The following is a 21371-nucleotide window of genomic DNA, read 5'->3' on the forward strand; positions in this document are numbered from 1 at the left end:
GGGCGGTTGCTGTCTACCAACCTACTACCACAGGACGGTAGTACCTCCCTGGGCGGTTGCTGTCTACCAACCTACTACCACAGGACGGTAGTACCTCCCTGGGCGGTTGCTGTCTACCAACCTACTACCACAGGACGGTAGTACCTCCATGGGTGATTGTTGTCTACCAACCTACTACCACAGGATGGTAGTACCTCCCTGGGTGGTTGTTGTCTACCAACCTACTACCACAGGACGGTAGTACCTCCCTGGGTGGTTGTTGTCTACCAACCTACTACCACAGGATGGTAGTACCTCCCTGGGTGGTTGTTGTCTACCAACCTACTACCACAGGACGGTAGTACCTCCCTGGGTGGTTGTTGTCTACCAACCTACTACCACAGGACGGTAGTACCTCCCTGGGTGGTTGTTGTCTACCAACCTACTACCACAGGACGGTAGTACCTCCCTGGGTGGTTGTTGTCTACCAACCTACTACCACAGGATGGTAGTACCTCCCTGGGTGGTTGTTGTCTACCAACCTACTACCACAGGACAGTAGTACCTCCCTGGGTGGTTGTTGTCTACCAACCTACTACCACAGGACGGTAGTACCTCCCTGGGTGGTTGTTGTCTACCAACCTACTACCACAGGATGGTAGTACCTCCCTGGGTGGTTGTTGTCTACCAACCTACTACCACAGAACGGTAGTACCTCCCTGGGTGGTTGTTGTCTACCAGCCTACTACCACAGGATGGTAGTACCTCCCTGGGTGGTTGTTGTCTACCAACCTACTACCACAGAACGGTAGTACCTCCCTGGGTGGTTGTTGTCTACCAACCTACTACCACAGAACGGTAGTACCTCCCTGGGTGGTTGTTGTCTACCAGCCTACTACCACAGGACGGTAGTACCTCCCTGGGTGGTTGTTGTCTACCAGCCTACTACCACAGGATGGTAGTACCTCCTTGGGTGGTTGTTGTCTACCAACCTACTACCACAGAACGGTAGTACCTCCCTGGGTGGTTGTTGTCTACCAACCTACTACCACAGAACGGTAGTACCTCCCTGGGTGGTTGTTGTCTACCAGCCTACTACCACAGGATGGTAGTACCTCCCTGGGTGGTTGTTGTCTACCAGCCTACTACCACAGGATGGTAGTACCTCCCTGGGTGGTTGTTGTCTACCAACCTACTACCACAGAACGGTAGTACCTCCCTGGGTGGTTGTTGTCTACCAGCCTACTACCACAGGACGGTAGTACCTCCCTGGGTGGTTGTTGTCTACCAACCTACTACCACAGAACGGTAGTACCTCCCTGGGTGGTTGTTGTCTACCAACGTACTACCACAGGACGGTAGTACCTCCCTGGGTGGTTGTTGTCTACCAACCTACTACCACAGGACGGTAGTACCTCCCTGGGGTGGTTGTTGTCTACCAACCTACTACCACAGGATGGTAGTACCTCCCTGGGTGGTTGTTGTCTACCAGCCTACTACCACAGGATGGTAGTACCTCCCTGGGTGGTTGTTGTCTACCAACCTACTACCTAGTAGTATTGTATAAATATTTAAAAATATACTAAAAATGTTATGAATGGTGCAAATGTGACATTAAAACACTATCAAAGATGGTTGACACAAACTTACTACCATTATAGTATGTTCCTGGATTAGCAACGAATTCATTTACCAGTGATGTCTTATTAACGGAACTCTGTTGTTAAGTGGGAGAGGTTATATTATTGCTTGTGAAATACAGTGGATCCCCGATTTACGATCAGCTCCCAATGTGACCAAATATGTAAGTGTATTTATGTAAGTGCGTTTGTATGTGTATGTTTGGGGGTCTGAAATGGACTAATCTACTTCACAATATTCCTTATGGGAACAAATTCGGTCAGTACAACTGGCACCTGAACATACTTCTGGAATGAAATAATATCGTAAACCGGGGGTCCACTGTATTTATGTTATAACTAATGTGCACATTATTGCTTGTATGGAAGCACAGCTTAAAATATCCAACTAAACATATTGATCAGTGGTTTCCCCAGATTTTGTACTTAATCTGTTCCTGAAAGTCGGTCTAAATCTGAAACACACGAAAACTGAAGTAATATTTCCCCTAAGAAATAATGTAAATACAATTAAACCGTTCCTGATAACCAAAAACATTAACAAAAATGCATTTTTTAAAGAATTATTATAGTTTTACATATAGAAAACAATGAGAAGTAAATATAAAGTCCTAATGAAATGAATAAATGAACATTTAAATCACTATCACATACATTCACCATCTTTCATTTAGTTACCAAAGAAGAAGAAAACACATTCACCATCATTCATTCAGCATAAATATATACTATATGTATAAAATATATTATTATTAATTTTTTTTTATTAACACACAGGCCGATTCCCACCAAGGCAGGGTGGCCCGAAAAAGAAAAACTTTCACCATCATTCACTCCATCACTGTCTTGCCAGAAGGGTGCTTTACACTACAGTTTTTAAACTGCAACATTAACACCCGTCCTTCAGAGTGCAGGCACTGTACTTCCCATCTCCAGGACTCAAGTCCGGCCTGCCGGTTTCCCTGAACCCCTTCATAAATGTTACTTTGCTCACACTCCAACAGCACGTCAAGTATTAAAAACCATTTGTCTCCATTCACTCCTATCAAACACGCTCACGCATGCCTGCTGGAAGTCCAAGCCCCTCGCATAGAAAACCTCCTTTACCCCCTCCCTTCAACCTTTCCTAGGCCAACCCCTACCCTGCCTTCCTTCCACTACAGACTGATACACTCTTGAAGTCATTCTGTTTAGCTCAAGTCAACAAAATCTCCGGGAGGTAGAGGAAGATTAAGGTCCTGATTGACTTTACGTCGTAGAACCTCGATGGCTTTTGTGGTAGGTACTTTTGTGAAGAGGGAAGCCATCCTCTCCATCCATAACAAGAAACTAAGCAGTTTGGACGTGACTAGGCTCTTCACAAAAGTATCTACCACAGAAGCCATCGAGGTTCTACGACGTAAAGTCAATCAGGACCTTAATCTTCCTCTACCTCCCGGAGATTTTGTTGACTTGATTGAACTCTGTGTTAATTTCAACTGTTTTTCTTTCAATAACAAGCTCTACAAACAAACCTACAGCATGGGAATGGGGTCCCCCATCAGTGCCGTCCTAGCCAACTTATACATGGAACACCTAGAGTCCGAACACTTCGCAATCATCATCCCTTCAAGCGTCACTTGGTTATGTAACGTGGACGACGTCCTCATAATAACTCCCAAACGTTTTGATGTACGGAACCTTCAGGCAAGGCTCAGTGCAGTTGAACCGGCGATCCAGTTTACACTAGAAGAAGAGTCCAATGATAAGCTACCTTTCCTCGACGTCCTCATTCACAAAGTAGACAACAACCTAGGATTTCAAGTTTATCGGAAACCTACCAATAAAAATGATCTCACACTCTTCTATTCCAGTCAAGATACCAAGACCAAAAGAGGCATCATCATCGGGTTTTTCCTAAGAGCATAATACCGAATTTGTAGTCCTGAGTTTCTTGACGAGGAATGTACATACATTCACCAAACCTTCACTGAGTTACATTTTCCTTATTTTTTCATCAAAGACTGCAAGAAAAGAGCTCTTCAGATCATTAATTTTCCACGCACTAGCACCACTCCCAACAAAGTTATAATTCTTCCCAACAGCCAGGTTGCACTGAACGTTTCTAAAGTACTTTCACAAGCTAACACCAGAGTCGCCATCGCTTCTAGCACTTCAATAAAGGATCTAACCAGGACAAAATCAAAGCACCACGACCCAGTCAATGCAGGGGTTTACACTATACCCTGTGGAGGCTGTGACAAGATTTATGTAGGTGAAACAGCAAGAAACCTCGACACCCGCCTCAATGAACACATTTACGCATGTAGGAACGATAACTTGAACAACGCCTGTGTACAACACCGAAATTCCGCCAATCATCTCATGAAATTCAAGGACGCCCAATTAGTGATCAAAGAAACTAATTTCCGCAGACGCAAGTGCCTCGAATCAGCACTGATCGCTGTTTCGAATACAGTTAAACAAAACAATGGCAGCTTCACCATCTCTGAAGTCTTAGCGAGAATCCTCCTGAAAACAGTAAACCCTGCCATCACATAGTCTCTCCTGTTATACTACACAAAGCACATTACAGAGAGTGAACACTGAAACAAGCTGCCTCTTTCCAGTCTATATTTGTCCAAACTATTTTTACGTTACCCAAGTAATAGCTTTTATATCCTTTTACTCATGTACGAATTAATTGCTCTACCATCTTGTATTACTACTACTACTACAACCCCCCCCCCCAACCCCCCAACCCCACCCCCCACCCCCACCCCCCCCACCTCCACCACCCCCACCTCCACCACCACCACCAGTATTGCACCTCACTCTTAGCCTTTATATACCCTCTGTGTCTATATACTGTTTGTAACGGCTTGACAAAGCTCCTGGAGAGCGAAACATTGCCGCAATAAAATGTAAAGTAAAATATGTCCTTTTACTTTACATTTTTAACCCTGGAGGGTTAGCCACCCAGGGTAACCCAAGAAAATCAGTGCATCATCGAGGACTGTCTAACTTATTTCCATTGGGGTCCTCAATCTTGTCCCCCAGGATGCCACCCACACCAGTCGACTAACACCCAGGTACCTACTTGCTGTTAGATGAACAGTACAACAGGTGTAAGGAAACGCATCGAAATGTTTCCACCCGCCGGGAATCGAACCCGGGCCCTCCGTGTGTGAAACAAGAGCCTTAGCCACCAGGCCACCGGGCTACCGAATCATCATCCCATTGTTAGGCCCTTCCAATTAAGCCATAAGCCTCCTATGACTTACTGTAATCTTGTTCGTGTCTTATTTTTGCAAGTTTTTGAAGTTGAAAGATGAATTGATATGTGTTTTATACATTTTTATCTTTCAGGTTACAATGTTACAGTCCTGAGTTACGGCCAGCGTGGGTCAGGGAAGACCTACACCCTCACAGGTCCAGATTTTTTATGGGCGATGAATGAAGAGGAGTTTGGTCTGTTGCCGCAAGCTGTGCGCCATGTCTTCAATCTAATGAAGGTAGATGTTTGATTGGATTAGAAGTATTAGCTATTGTCAAGTGTCTTTAATGAAGGTAGCTAGTTGTTGATTGAATTATAAATGGTAGATAGTGTATCATCAACTGTCATCAATCAAATAAAGATTTTTTTTTTTTTTTTTTTTTTTTTTTTTTTTTTATCACACGGGCCGATGCCCACCAAGGCAGGGTGGCCCGAAAAAGAAAAACTTTCACCATCATTCACTCCATCACTGTCTTGCCAGAAGGGTGCTTTACACTACAGTTTTTAAACTGCAACATTAACACCCCTCCTTCAGAGTGCAGGCACTGTACTTCCCATCTCCAGGACTCAAGTCCGGCCTGCCGGTTTCCCTGAATCCCTTCATAAATGTTACTTTGCTCACACTCCAACAGCACGTCAAGTATTAAAAACCATTTGTCTCCATTCACTCCTATCAAACACGCTCACGCATGCCTGCTGGAAGTCCAAGCCCCTCGCACACAAAACCTCCTTTACCCCCTCCCTCCAACCCTTCCTAGGCCGACCCCTACCCCGCCTTCCTTCCACTACAGACTGATACACTCTTGAAGTCATTCTGTTTCGCTCCATTCTCTCTACATGTCCGAACCACCTCAACAACCCTTCCTCAGCCCTCTGGACAACAGTTTTGGTAATCCCGCACCTCCTCCTAACTTCCAAACTACGAATTCTCTGCATTATATTCACACCACACATTGCCCTCAGACATGACATCTCCACTGCCTCCAGCCTTCTCCTCGCTGCAACATTCATCACCCACGCTTCACACCCATATAAGAGCGTTGGTAAAACTATACTCTCATACATTCCCCTCTTTGCCTCCAAGGACAAAGTTCTTTGTCTCCACAGACTCCTAAGTGCACCACTCACTCTTTTTCCCTCATCAATTCTATGATTCACCTCATCTTTCATAGACCCATCCGCTGACACGTCCACTCCCAAATATCTGAATACGTTCACCTCCTCCATACTCTCTCCCTCCAATCTGATATTCAATCTTTCATCACCTAATCTTTTTGTTATCCTCATAACCTTACTCTTTCCTGTATTCACCTTTAATTTTCTTCTTTTGCACACCCTACCAAATTCATCCACCAATCTCTGCAACTTCTCTTCAGAATCTCCCAAGAGCACAGTGTCATCAGCAAAGAGCAGCTGTGACAACTCCCACTTTGTGTGTGATTCTTTATCTTTTAACTCCACGCCTCTTGACAAGACCCTCGCATTTACTTCTCTTACAACCCCATCTATAAATATATTAAACAACCACGGTGACATCACACATCCTTGTCTAAGGCCTACTTTTACTGGGAAAAAATTTCCCTCTTTCCTACATACTCTAACTTGAGCCTCACTATCCTCGTAAAAACTCTTCACTGCTTTCAGTAACCTACCTCCTACACCATACACTTGCAACATCTGCCACATTGCCCCCCTATCCACCCTGTCATACGCCTTTTCCAAATCCATAAATGCCACAAAGACCTCTTTAGCCTTATCTAAATACTGTTCACTTATATGTTTCACTGTAAACACCTGGTCCACACACCCCCTACCTTTCCTAAAGCCTCCTTGTTCATCTGCTATCCTATTCTCCGTCTTACTCTTAATTCTTTCAATTATAACTCTACCATACACTTTACCAGGTACACTCAAGAGACTTATCCCCCTATAATTTTTGCACTCTCTTTTATCCCCTTTGCCTTTATACAAAGGAACTATGCATGCTCTCTGCCAATCCCTAGGTACCTTACCCTCTTCCATACATTTATTAAATAATTGCACCAACCACTCCAAAACTATATCCCCACCTGCTTTTAACATTTCTATCTTTATGCCATCAATCCCGGCTGCCTTACCCCCTTTCATTTTACCTACTGCCTCACGAACTTCCCCCACACTCACAACTGGCTCTTCCTCACTCCTACAAGATGTTATTCCTCCTTGCCCTATACACGAAATCACAGCTTCCCTATCTTCATCAACATTTAACAATTCCTCAAAATATTCCTTCCATCTTCCCAATACCTCTAACTCTCCATTTAATAACTCTCCTCTCCTATTTTTAACTGACAAATCCATTTGTTCTCTAGGCTTTCTTAACTTGTTAATCTCACTCCAAAACTTTTTCTTATTTTCAACAAAATTTGTTGATAACATCTCACCCACTCTCTCATTTGCTCTCTTTTTACATTGCTTCACCACTCTCTTAACTTCTCTCTTTTTCTCCATATACTCTTCCCTTCTTGCATCACTTCTACTTTGTAAAAACTTCTCATATGCTAACTTTTTCTCCCTTACTACTCTCTTTACATCATCATTCCACCAATCGCTCCTCTTCCCTCCTGCACCCACTTTCCTGTAACCACAAACTTCTGCTGAACACTCTAACACTACATTTTTAAACCTACCCCATACCTCTTCGACCCCATTGCCTATGCTCTCATTAGCCCATCTATCCTCCAATAGCTGTTTATATCTTACCCTAACTGCCTCCTCTTTTAGTTTATAAACCTTCACCTCTCTCTTCCCTGATGCTTCTATTCTCCTTGTATCCCATCTACCTTTTACTCTCAGTGTAGCTACAACTAGAAAGTGATCTGATATATCTGTGGCCCCTCTATAAACATGTACATCCTGAAGTCTACTCAACAGTCTTTTATCTACCAATACATAATCCAACAAACTACTGTCATTTCGCCCTACATCATATCGTGTATACTTATTTATCCTCTTTTTCTTAAAATATGTATTACCTATAACTAAACCCCTTTCTATACAAAGTTCAATCAAAGGGCTCCCATTATCATTTACACCTGGCACCCCAAACTTACCTACCACACCCTCTCTAAAAGTTTCTCCTACTTTAGCATTCAAGTCCCCTACCACAATTACTCTCTCACTTGGTTCAAAGGCTCCTATACATTCACTTAACATCTCCCAAAATCTCTCTCTCTCCTCTGCATTCCTCTCTTCTCCAGGTGCATACACGCTTATTATGACCCACTTCTCGCATCCAACCTTTACTTTAATCCACATAATTCTTGAATTTACACATTCATATTCTCTTTTCTCCTTCCATAACTGATCATTTAACATTACTGCTACCCCTTCCTTTGCTCTAACTCTCTCAGATACTCCAGATTTAATCCCATTTATTTCCCCCCACTGAAACTCTCCTACCCCCTTCAGCTTTGTTTCGCTTAGGGCCAGGACATCCAACTTCTTTTCATTCATAACATCAGCAATCATCTGTTTCTTGTCATCCGCACTACATCCACGCACATTTAAGCAACCCAGTTTTATAAAGTTTTTCTTCTTCTCTTTTTTAGTAATTGTATACAGGAGAAGGGGTTACTAGCCCATTGCTCCCGGCATTTTAGTCGCCTCATACGACACGCATGGCTTACGGAGGAAAGATTCTTTTCCACTTCCCCATGGACAATAGAAGAAATAAAAAAGAACAAGAGCTATTTAGAAAAAGGAGAAAAACCTAGATGTATGTATATATATATATGCATGTGCGTGTCTGTGAAGTGTGACCAAAGTGTAAGTAGGAGTAGCAAGATATCCCTGTTATCTAGCGTGTTTATGAGACAGAAAAAGAAACCAGCAATCCTACCATCATGCAAAACAGTTACAGGTTTTTGTTTCACAGTCATCTGGCAGGACGGTAGTACTTCCCTGGGTGGTTGCTGTCTACCAACCTACTACCTACTTTATTTTTATTAATGTAGAAATTAAATTTTTTGTAGTCTGGCTGGATTACTGATCTTATTCTCTATAATATTGACACATAAGATGACAGGTTCTCCATGGGGAAGTGGAACAGAATTCTTCCTCCGTAAGCCATGCCTGTTGTAAGAGGCGACTAAAATGCCGGAAGCAAGAGGCTAGTAACCCCTTCTCCTGTATATATTACTAAATGTAAAAGGATAAACTTTTGTTTTTCCTTTAGGGCCACCCCGCCTCGGTGGGATACTGCCGGTGTGTTGAAAGAAAGAAGTAGAGAAGATGACAGGTAAATCTTAACCCTTCAGCTGTCCAAATGTAGATCTACATTTACTCACATAGCACTCCGAACATAGATCTACATTTACTCACATAGCACTCCGAACATAGATCTACATTTACTCACATAGCGCTTCGAACATAGATCTATGTTTACTCACATAGCGCTTCGAACATAGATCTACGTTTACTCACATAGCGCTCCGAACATAGATCTACATTTACTCACATAGCGCTCCGAACATAGATCTACATTTACTCACATAGCGCTCCGAACATAGATCTACGTTTACTCATATAGCGCTCCGAACATAGATCTACATTTACTCACATAGCGCTCCGAACATAGATCTACATTTACTCACATAGCGCTCCGAACATAGATCTACATTTACTCACATAGCGCTCCGAACATAGATCTACATTTACTCACATAGCGCTCCGAACATAGATCTACATTTACTCACATAGCGCTCCGAACATAGATCTACATTTACTCACATAACGCTCCGAACATAGATCTACATTTACTCACATAACGCTCCGAACATAGATCTACATTTACTCACATAACGCTCCGAACATAGATCTACATTTACTCACATAGCGCTCCGAACATAGATCTACATTTACTCACATAACGCTCCGAACATAGATCTACATTTACTCACATAACGCTCCGAACATAGATCTACATTTACTCACATAGCGCTCCGAACATAGATCTACGTTTACTCACATAGCGCTCCGAACATAGATCTACGTTTACTCACATAGCGCTCCGAACATAGATCTACATTTACTCACATAGCGCTCCGAACATAGATCTACATTTACTCACATAGCGCTCCGAACATAGATCTACATTTACTCACATAGCGCTCCGAACATAGATCTACATTTACTCACATAACGCTCCGAACATAGATCTACATTTACTCACATAACGCTCCGAACATAGATCTACATTTACTCACATAACGCTCCGAACATAGATCTAAATTTACTCACATAGCGCTCCGAACATAGATCTACGTTTACTCACATAGCGCTCCGAACATAGCTCTACATTTACTCACATAGCACTCCGAACATAGATCTACGTTTACTCACATAGCGCTCCGAACATAGATCTACATTTTATTTTACATTTGAAAGGATGTAAAATAAAACGTAGATCTACTTTTGCACAGTTTAAGGGATAAGAGGATCTCACCTTCAGGATACACACACTCTTATGTACTTTTTAATTGTTCTTATTCCTATAGTATTTCTTTGTCAAAATAGGAGGCTTGGTTTGAGACCAGGATATTGGAAAAGATAAGATTTGTTTGGATTTTTAATCCAAAGGGTTAGCCACCCAGGATAACCCAGGGAAGGGTTAGAGCCACCCAGGATAACCCATGGGGGGGTTACAGCCACCCAGGATAACCCAGGTGAGGGTTGCAGCCACCCAGAATAACCCAGGGGAGGATTACAGCCAACCAGGATAACCCAGGGGAGGGTTACAGCCACCCAGAATAACCCAGGGGAGGGTTACAGCCACCCAGGATAACCCAGGGGAGGGTTACAGCCACCCAGGATAACCCAGGGAAGGGTTAGAGCCACGCAGGATAACCCAGGGGAGGGTTACAGCCATCCAGAATAACCCAGGGGAGGGTTAGAGCCACTCAGGATAACCCCAGGGAGGGTTAGCCACCCAGGATAACTCAGGGGAGGGCTAGAGCCACCAAAGATAGCCCAGGGAAAGGTTACAGCCACCCAGGATAGCCCAGGGGAGGGTTAGCCACCCAAGATAACCCAGGGGAGGCTTAGAGCCACCCAAGATAACCTAAGGGAGGGTTAGAGCCACCCAGGATAACCCAGGGAAAAGTTACAGCCACCCAGGATAACCCAGGGGAAGGTTAGAGCCACCCAGGATAACCCAGGGGAGGGTTAGAGCCACCCAGGATAACCCAAGGGAGGGTTAGAGCCACCAAGGATAACCCAGGGAGGGTTAGAGCCACCCAGGGGAGGGTTAGAGCCACCCAGGATAACCCTGGGGAGGGATAGAGTCACCCAGGATAACCCAGGGGAGGGTTACAGCCACCCAGGATAACCCAGGGGAGGGTTACAGCAACCCAGGGGAGGGTCAGCCACCCAGGATAACCCAAGGAAGGGTTAGCAACCCAGGATAACCCAGGGAAGGGTTACAGCTACCCAGGATAACCATGGGAAGGGTTAGCCACCCAAGTTAACCCAGGGGAGGGTTACAGCCACCCAGGATAACCAGGGGAGGGTTACAGCCACCCAGGATAACCCAGGGGAGGGTTAGCCACCCAGGATAACCCATGGGAGGGTTACAGCCACCCAGGATAACCCAGGGAGGGTTAGCCACCCAGGATAGCCCAGGGAAGGGTTAGCCACCCAGGATAACCCAGGGAGGGTTAGCCACCCAGGATAACCCAACAAGGTCAGTGTGTCATTGAGAGCTGTCAGTCTTATTTCCATTATGGTTATTCAATCTTGTTCCGCAGGATGAGATTCTAACTAGTCGACTAACACCCAGGTGCCTGCAGCAGATGTAAGGTGACTAATGCACAGGTACCTACTTACTGCTAGGTGAACACTGACAGCAGGTGTAAGATGACTTAACATCCAGGTACCTACTTATTGCTAGGTGAACAGGGACAGCAGATGTAAGGTGACTAATGCACAGGTACCTACTTACTGCTAGGTGAACAGTGACAGCAAGTGTAAGGAAATGCCCAATGTTTCCCCCCTGTGTGTATGAGGCAATAGCGATGCCGGCACCCACCAGCAACAGCCTGCCAGGTCAGGGACTGGACTATGAATAGCAGAGGATAGAGCCTCTATTGTTCTTGTGCTGAATGACACAAATGGGTTTAGTGCTTTATGAAATACAATACTAACCATGGAACAGGTGGAGTTTGAACCAGTAGTTTATTTACACTCGTATTAGTGCGATTTCACGAGTCGGAAATACAGTATTGTACATGCCATGTTTCTTTTTTTCGGGTCACCCTGTCTCGGTGCAAACACAAGAAATTAACATGGTAAATAGTGAGGTGTTTAGGGAGACAGTGCTCATTGTATACCTCCTTCCACATTCTCCTGTTTATTTTTTTGAAATTCTCAGCTACAGGAGGACACTGTTTGTACAGCTGTAAGATTCCTGGCTCCTTGCATTGAGCAAAAATCACCAGTGGATGGAAAAGAGCATTTTTGCATTATCGAATGCATCTTAAACACCTGATAATGTTTACACTATCATATGATAAGTGTTCAATACAGCTAGGTATAAAAGAACACATAAAACATTAAGAAATACACAGTACATACAATAGTACTTACCTTAACCCGTAAATGGTCCAAACGTATATATACGTTTTTTCAACGTTTGAAAGTATGTAAAAAAAGTAGATTTTCTTTTTGTTTTTTTACATTTGAAAATGTGTAAAAAAACTTTGATCTACTTTTGTAGCAGTACACATGTGAACGTAGATCTGCTTGGACCGTTTACGGGTTAAATTATGATGTTGGTTGACCTTTCCTTATGCAACTGTTGTACGAAAACGATGGAAAGATGATAAAAGCACCGAGCATAATGAATAATGGCTCGGTTAAAAGTAAATGAAAACATGGCACACCAAAAAGGGGAAGCTGTATTTCTGTTTTCCTCACCTGAAGTCTTATTGCAGTCTGTCCTTTTCAGGTGAGAATCTTGATCCTAAGATATTACAGTTTGGTGGATCCCTGGGTCACATTGGCCTTTAATTCTGGAAAGTTAGCTGTGTAGTATATAATGGTGAATGTTTTTTTTTCTTATGAATGCCCTGCCTTGGTAGAAATGGCTGTGTTACATATATGTGTATTATATATGTACAAATAACTCACATATAGGAGAAAACAACTTACGACATTGTTTCGGTTCAACTTGAACCGTTGACTAGACACATTGTGTGCTTAATTAATGGTTCAAGTAGGACCGAAACGTTGTCATAAGTTTCTCTGGTGTGCGGGTTGTTTGTGTATTGTTCCAGTCATGGTATTGTGACTTTTTGTTCTTCATGAATGTGTATTGTGTACTTCTAGTTTTTACTTAAAAAATAAGACAAATGCCGCTTCATTACTGTATTTTGAGGAATTTAAGATGCACTAGCATTTAACCTTTAAACTGTCCAAATGTAGATCTACGTTTTTTTCAACATTTGAAAGTACGTAAAAAAACGTAGATTTTTTTTTCACATTTGAAAGCGTGTAAAAAAAACTTTGATCTACGTTTTTTTTTCATATTTGAAAATATGTAAAAAAACAGATCTACTTTTGGAGCACTACACATGTGAACGTAGATCTATGTTTGGACAGTTTAATGGTTAAGACATATAAGACGATGTTTCCAAGCAGTCGTAACCTAACGTCAGTATACAACTGCTAAAGCGTAACACAAAGCCTACTGTTGACTCAAGAAATCGTAATGACACGATTGCAAATAAACCATACCCCCGGCCGGGATTGAACCCGCGGTCATAGAGTCTCAAAACTCCAGCCCGTTGCGTTAGCCACTAGACCAGCTAGCCACAATAAGATTCATCCAACTAGGTATATTTCTACACCATAGGAAAGTTAGCACAGGCACCTCTTATTGTGGCTAGCTGGTCTAGTGGCTAACGCGACGGGCTGGAGTTTTGAGACTCTATGACCGCGGGTTCAATCCCGGCCGGGGATATGGCCTACTCTTGACCCTCACCTTGAGCATATAAGACGCAGGCTGATTCTTCAAGACTTTTTGTGGGAAAAAAGTGCGCCTTATACAGGAAGTTCTCAACTTAGGAACACATTAGTGGCCTCCTGAATTGTATATAATAGTGATATAATAATGATATTATACACAATAATGATATATTAACCCTTAAACTGTCCAAACGTAGATCTATGCTCGGAGCGCTACGTGAGTGAACATAGATCTACATTTGGACAGTTTAAGGGCTAATGATGTACACAATACAGAGGGTTCTCAATGTGTTTTTATGTTGAGGACTTACTGTATTCTAGAAAATAAGGTGCTATATTATTTAAGGTACATTGTGTTTTTCCCTCAGGAGTGTCCCGGACGAGAGTATCGGGTACATGTGAGTTATCTGGTGGTACAGAGAGATGCAGTGTATGACTTACTCTCAACCTCGAATACTTATATGCAGTTGAATGTCCTTGAAGATAACATGGTGAGTGACGTTGTTTTAGTCCTGGTGTGAGCTGTGTGTAGCAGTACCAACAAACCTTTATTATTTATCACTTGAGGCTGGAGCCTTTATTGCTTATGAACCTCTAATTTCCTTTTACATATATTAAAAATTAATTAGTTATTGCCATTTTAGTTTGAAGTTAGACTTAAGTTTTGCCAAAATGCTCTGCGTAACCCATTGTCACCCATCTCTGTACAAGCATTATATCATGCTGAAATAAAGTATTATTATTATTATTTTAACAAACAGGGCATATACCACTGATTTTTATTATTATTTTAGCAAACTGGCCGTATTCCACAAATTATTATTATTGTTGTTATTATTAAGGAATTGGTCGTGTCGTCCCCTTCCCTGGATTGAGCCTGATTGCTTCTCGTACCTCAAGGGATCGTATGACTCATACAGGTTTGGTGCTTCCCCCTAAATTTAATAATGTAATACCCTTCAAATAAGGTTCCTTGATGTTGGTAAGGGGCTCTTGATCTAAGGAATTGGACCAATGCTCCAATTCCTTAAATGAAGTCTAAATGCCTTCCATTTCTGAAGCATTTTATGACCCCTGTGGGTTTTGTGGACCCCCATAAATATAATAATAATAATAATAATAATTATTATTATTGGCTTTGGTGGGCGATCCAATACCATTCAAGAACAGAACTTGTTTTGTTAGGACTCTGATATAATTTTAATAAAATTTAATTTTTTACTATGTATTTGAAGTGCAATAGCAGATGATCAAAATTACAATTTTCTTTTTGTCTCAGCTTAATGGGCAGACCTCCAGTCCTTCCTTGTCATATGTTAGGCATGATTTTTAGTCTTTGTTTCACTTAGTTTAGTGCATAAAGAATGAGGAATTAAAATTGACAGTACAGGAGGGTCCTGCTTATATAGCAGGTTAGGTTCCAGGCTACTGCTGTACAGGAGGGTCCTGCTTATATAGCAGGTTAGGTTCCAGGCTACTGCTGTACAGGAGGGTCCTGCTTATATAGCAGGTTAGGTTCCAGGCTACTGCTGTACAGGAGGGTCCTGTTTATATAGCAGGTTAGGTTCCAGGCTACTGCTGTACAGGAGGGTCCTGCTTATACAGCAGGTTAGGTTCCAGGCTTCTGCTGTACAGGAGGGTCCTGCTTATACAGCAGGTTAGGTTCCAGGCTACTGCTGTACAGGAGGGTCCTGCTTATACAGCAGGTTAGGTTCCAGGCTACTGCTGTACAGGAGGGTCCTGCTTATATAGCAGGTTAGGTTCCAGGCTACTGCTGTACAGGAGGGTCCTGCTTATATAGCAGGTTAGGTTCCAGGCTACTGCTGTACAGGAGGGTCCTGTTTATATAGCAGGTTAGGTTCCAGGCTACTGCTGTACAGGAGGGTCCTGCTTATACAGCAGGTTAGGTTCCAGGCTTCTGCTGTACAGGAGGGTCCTGCTTATACAGCAGGTTAGGTTCCAGGCTACTGCTGTACAGGAGGGTCCTGCTTATACAGCAGGTTAGGTTCCAGGCTACTGCTGTACAGGAGGGTCCTGCTTATATAGCAGGTTAGGTTCCAGGCTACTGCTGTACAGGAGGGTCCTGCTTATATAGCAGGTTAGGTTCCAGGCTACTGCTGTACAGGAGGGTCCTGCTTATATAGCAGGTTAGGTTCCAGGCTACTGCTGTACAGGAGGGTCCTGCTTATATAGCAGGTTAGGTTCCAGGCTACTGCTGTACAGGAGGGTCCTGCTTATATAGCAGGTTAGGTTCCAGGCTACTCCTGTACAGGAGGGTCCTGCTTATACAGCAGGTTAGGTTCCAGGCTACTGCTGTACAGGAGGGTCCTGCTTATACAGCAGGTTAGGTTCCAGGCTTCTGCTGTACAGGAGGGTCCTGCTTATACAGCAGGTTAGGTTCCAGGCTACTGATGTTCAGGAGGGCCCTGCTTATATAGCAGGTTAGGTTCCAGGCAACTGCTGTACAGGAGGGTCCTGCTTATACAGCAGGTTAGGTTCCAGGCTTCTGTTGTACAGGAGGGTCCTGCTTATACAGCAGGTTAGGTTCCAGGCTACTGCTGTACAGGAGGGTCCTGCTTATACAGCAGGTTAGGTTCCAGGCTACTGCTGTACAGGAGGGTCCTGCTTATACAGCAGGTTAGGTTCCAGGCTTCTGCTGTACAGGAGGGTCCTGCTTATACAGCAGGTTAGGTTCCAGGCTACTGCTGTACAGGAGGGTCCTGCTTATACAGCAGGTTAGGTTCCAGGCTTCTGCTGTACAGGAGGGTCCTGCTTATACAGCAGGTTAGGTTCCAGGCTACTGCTGTACAGGAGGGTCGTGCTTATACAGCAGGTTAGGTTCCAGGCTACTGCTGTACAGGAGGGTCCTGCTTATATAGCAGGTTAGGTTCCAGGCTACTGATGTTCAGGAGGGTCCTGCTTATACAGCAGGTTAGGTTCCAGGCTACTGCTGTACAGGAGGGTCCTGCTTATACAGCAGGTTAGGTTCCAGGCTTCTGCTGTACAGGAGGGTCCTGCTTATACAGCAGGTTAGGTTCCAGGCTACTGCTGTACAGGAGGGTCCTGCTTATACAGCAGGTTAGGTTCCAGGCTTCTGCTGTACAGGAGGGTCCTGCTTATACAGCAGGTTAGGTTCCAGGCTACTGCTGTACAGGAGGGTCCTGCTTATACAGCAGGTTAGGTTCCAGGCTACTGCTGTACAGGAGGGTCCTGCTTATATAGCAGGTTAGGTTCCAGGCTACTGATGTTCAGGAGGGTCCTGCTTATACAGCAGGTTAGGTTCCAGCCTACTGCTGTACAGGAGGGTCCTGCTTATACAGCAGGTTAGGTTCCAGGCTTCTGCTGTACAGGAGGGTCCTGCTTATACAGCAGGTTAGGTTCCAGGCTACTGCTGTACAGGAGGGTCCTGCTTATACAGCAGGTTAGGTTCCAGGCTACTGCTGTACAGGAGGGTCCTGCTTATACAGCAGGTTAGGTTCCAGGCTACTGCTGTACAGGAGGGTCCTGCTTATACAGCAGGTTATGTTCCAGGCTACTGCTGTACAGGAGGGTCCTGCTTATACAGCAGGTTAGGTTCCAGGCTACTAATGTTCAGGAGGGCCCTGCTTATACAGCAGGTTAAGTTCCAGGCTACTGCTGTACAGGAGGGTCCTGCTTATACAGCAGGTTAGGTTCCAGGCTACTGATGTTCAGGAGGGCCCTGCTTATACTGCAGGTTAGGTTCCAGGCTACTGCTGTACAGGAGGGTCCTGCTTATACAGCAGGTTAGGTTCCAGGCTACTGATGTTCAGGAGGGCCCTGCTTATACAGCAGGTTAGGTTCCAGGCTACTGCTGTACAGGAGGGTCCTGCTTATACAGCAGGTTAGGTTCCAGGCTACTGATGTTGAGAGGGCCCTGCTTATACAGCAGGTTAGGTTCCAGGGTACTGCTGTACAGGAGGGTCCTGCTTATACAGCAGGTTAGGTTCCAGGCTACTGATGTTCAGGAGGGCCCTGCTTATACAGCAGGTTAGGTTCCAGGCTACTGCTGTACAGGAGGGTCCTGCTTATACAGCAGGTTAGGTTCCAGGCTACTGATGTTGAGAGGGCCCTGCTTATACAGCAGGTTAGGTTCCAGGGTACTGCTGTACAGGAGGGTCCTGCTTATACAGCAGGTTAGGTTCCAGGCTACTGATGTTGAGAGGGCCCTGCTTATACAGCAGGTTAGGTTCCAGGGTACTGCTGTACAGGAGGGTCCTGCTTATACAGCAGGTTAGGTTCCAGGCTACTGATGTTCAGGAGGGCCCTGCTTATACAGCAGGTTAGGTTCCAGGCTACTGATGTTCAGGAGGGCCCTGCTTATACAGCAGGTTAGGTTCCAGGCTACTGATGTTCAGGAGGGCCCTGCTTATATAGCAGGTTAGGTTCCAGGCTACTGATGTTCAGGAGGGCCCTGCTTATACAGCAGGTTAGGTTCCAGGCTACTGATGTTCAGGAGGGCCCTGCTTATATAGCAGGTTAGGTTCCAGGCTACTGATGTTCAGGAGGGCCCTGCTTATACAGCAGGTTAGGTTCCAGGCTACTGATGTTCAGGAGGGCCCTGCTTATACAGCAGGTTAGGTTCCAGACTACTGATGTTCAGGAGGGCCCTGCTTATATTGCAGGTTAGGTTCCAGGCTACTGATGTTCAGGAGGGCCCTGCTTATACAGCAGGTTAGGTTCCAGGGTACTGCTGTACAGGATGGTCCTGCTTATACAGCAGGTTAGGTTCCAGGCTACTGATGTTCAGGAGGGCCCTGCTTATATAGCAGGTTAGGTTCCAAGCTACTGATGTTCAGGAGGGCCCTGCTTATACAGCAGGTTAGGTTCCAGACTACTGATGTTCAGCAGGGCCCTGCTTATATAGCAGGTTAGGTTCCAGACTACTGATGTTCAGCAGGGCCCTGCTTATACAGCAGGTTAGGTTCCAGACTACTGATGTTCAGGAGGGCCCTGCTTATACAGCAGGTTAGGTTCCAGACTACTGATGTTCAGCAGGGCCCTGCTTATATAGCAGGTTAGGTTCCAGACTACTGATGTTCAGCAGGGCCCTGCTTATACAGCAGGTTAGGTTCCAGACTACTGATGTTCAGGAGGGCCCTGCTTATACAGCAGGTTAGGTTCTAGTTAGCAAAATAAGAGGTTTTAAGTAGAAGTGATGCAAGGAGGGAGGAGTATATGGAGAGGAAAAGGGAGGTTAAGCGAGTGGTGTTTTGTGATGTGTTGTTGTGGTTGTGGTGTGTTGTTGTGGTTGTGGTTGTGGTGTGTTGTGATGTGTTGTTGTGGTTGTGGTTGTGGTGTGTTGTGATGTGTTGTTGTGGTTGTGGTGTGTTGTTGTGGTGTGTTGTTGTGGTTGTGGTTGTGGTTGTGGTTGTGGTGTGTTGTGTTGTTGTGGTGTGTTGTGGTTGTGGTGTGTTGTTGTGGTTGTGGTTGTGGTGTGATGTGTTGTTGTGGTGTGTTGTTGTGGTTGTGGTGTGTTGTTGTGGTTGTGGTGTGTTGTGATGTGTTGCTGTGGTTGTGGTGTGTTGTTGTGGTTGTGGTGTGTTGTTGTGGTGTGTTGTTGTGGTTGTGGTTGTGGTGTGTTGTGATGTGTTGTTGTGGTTGTGGTGTGTTGTTGTGGTGTGTTGTTGTGGTTGTGGTTGTGGTGTGTTGTGATGTGTTGTTGTGGTTGTGGTGTGTTGTTGTGGTTGTGGTGTGTTGTTGTGGTTGTGGTGTGTTGTGGTTGTGGTGTTTTGTGATGTGTTGTTGTGGTTGTGGTGTGTTGTTGTGGTTGTGGTGTGTTGTTGTGGTTGTGGTGTGTTGTGGTTGTGGTGTGTTGTTGTGGTTGTGGTGTTTTGTGATGTGTTGTTGTGGTTGTGGTGTGTTGTTGTGGTTGTGGTTGTGGTTGTGGTGTGTTGTTGTGGTTGTGGTGTGTTGTTGTGGTTGTGGTGTGTTGTGGTTGTGATGTGTTGTTGTGGTTGTGGTGTTTTGTGATGTGTTGTTGTGGTTGTGGTGTGTTGTTGTGGTTGTGGTTGTGGTTGTGGTGTTTTGTGATGTGTTGTTGTGGTTGTGGTGTTTTGTGATGTGTTGTTGTGGTTGTGGTGTGTTGTTGTGGTTGTGGTGTGTTGTGGTTGTGGTGTTTTGTGATGTGTTGTTGTGGTTGTGGTTGTGGTTGTGGTGTTTTGTGATGTGTTGTTGTTGTTGTGGTTGTGGTGTGTTGTGATGTGTTGTTGTGGTTGTGGTTGTGGTGTGTTGTGATGTGTTGTTGTGGTTGTGGTTGTGGTGTTTTGTGATGTGTTGTTGTGGTTGTGGTGTGTTGTTGTGGTTGTGGTGTGTTGTTGTGGTTGTGGTGTGTTGTTGTGGTTGTGGTGTGTTGTGGTTGTGGTGTGTTGTGATGTGTTGTTGTTGTTGTGGTTGTGGTGTGTTGTGATGTGTTGTTGTGGTTGTGGTGTGTTGTGTTGTTGTGGTTGTGGTGTGTTGTGATGTGTTGTTGTGGTTGTGGTGTGTTGTGTTGTTGTGATGTGTTGTTGTGGTTGTGGTGTGTTGTGTTGTTGTGGTTGTGGTGTGTTGTGTTGTTGTGGTTGTGGTGTGTTGTGGTGTGTTGTTGTGGTTGTGGTGTGTTGTGTTGTTGTGATGTGTTGTTGTGGTTGTGGTGTGTTGTGGTGTGTTGTGTTGTTGTGATGTGTTGTTGTGGTTGTGGTGTGTTGTGATGTGTTGTTGTGGTTGTGGTGTGTTGTGGTGTGTTGTTGTGGTTGTGGTGTGTTGTGTTGTTGTGATGTGTTGTTGTGGTTGTGGTGTGTTGTGATGTGTTGTGGTGTGTTGTTGTGGTTGTGGTGTGTTGTTGTGGTTGTGATGTGTTGTTGTGGTTGTGGTGTGTTGTGATGTGTTGTGGTGTGTTGTTGTGGTTGTGGTGTGTTGTGATGTGTTGTGGTGTGTTGTTGTGGTTGTGATGTGTTGTTGTGGTTGTGATGTGTTGTTGTGGTTGTGGTGTGTTGTGATGTGTTGTGGTGTGTTGTTGTGGTTGTGGTGTGTTGTGGTTGTGGTGTGTTGTTGTGGTTGTGGTGTGTTGTGGTGTGTTGTGGTGTGTTGTTGTGGTTGTGGTGTGTTGTTGTGGTTGTGGTGTGTTGTTGTGGTTGTGGTGTGTTGTGGTTGTGGTGTGTTGTTGTGGTTGTGGTTGTGGTGTGTTGTTGTGGTTGTGGTGTGTTGTTGTGGTTGTGGTGTGTTGTTGTGGTTGTGGTGTGTTGTGGTTGTGGTGTGTTGTTGTGGTTGTGGTGTGTTGTGATGTGTTGTGGTGTGTTGTTGTGGTTGTGGTGTGTTGTGGTTGTGGTGTGTTGTTGTGGTTGTGGTTGTGGTGTGTTGTTGTGGTTGTGGTGTGTTGTTGTGGTTGTGGTGTGTTGTTGTGGTTGTGGTGTGTTGTGGTTGTGGTGTGTTGTTGTGGTTGTGGTGTGTTGTGGTTGTGGTTGTGGTGTGTTGTTGTGGTTGTGGTGTGTTGTTGT

The 21371-nt window shown here is 44.6% G+C and overlaps 1 protein-coding gene and 1 long non-coding RNA gene across 3 annotated transcripts in view; one reads left to right on the forward strand and one right to left on the reverse strand.

The window, feature by feature from the left end:
- Positions 1–21371, forward strand: part of cos (kinesin-like protein costa) — a 144715-nt gene that overhangs the window by 17012 nt on the left and 106332 nt on the right. For both annotated transcript variants that reach the window (XM_070079644.1, XM_070079643.1), the window contains exons 3-4: positions 4968–5113; positions 14247–14369. In XM_070079644.1, coding sequence (XP_069935745.1) covers positions 4968–5113; positions 14247–14369 — 269 coding nt within the window. The remainder of the gene's footprint in view (positions 1–4967; positions 5114–14246; positions 14370–21371) is intronic.
- LOC138851109 (uncharacterized) overlaps positions 1–21371 on the reverse strand; it is a 77999-nt gene that overhangs the window by 1120 nt on the left and 55508 nt on the right. Inside the window, exon 2 of the long non-coding RNA XR_011390992.1 lies at positions 12829–12923. This is a non-coding gene — a long non-coding RNA (uncharacterized lncRNA). The remainder of the gene's footprint in view (positions 1–12828; positions 12924–21371) is intronic.

This window comes from Cherax quadricarinatus, chromosome 100 (genome assembly GCF_038502225.1).
Source record: "Cherax quadricarinatus isolate ZL_2023a chromosome 100, ASM3850222v1, whole genome shotgun sequence".
NCBI classification, from domain to species: Eukaryota; Metazoa; Arthropoda; class Malacostraca; order Decapoda; family Parastacidae; genus Cherax; species Cherax quadricarinatus.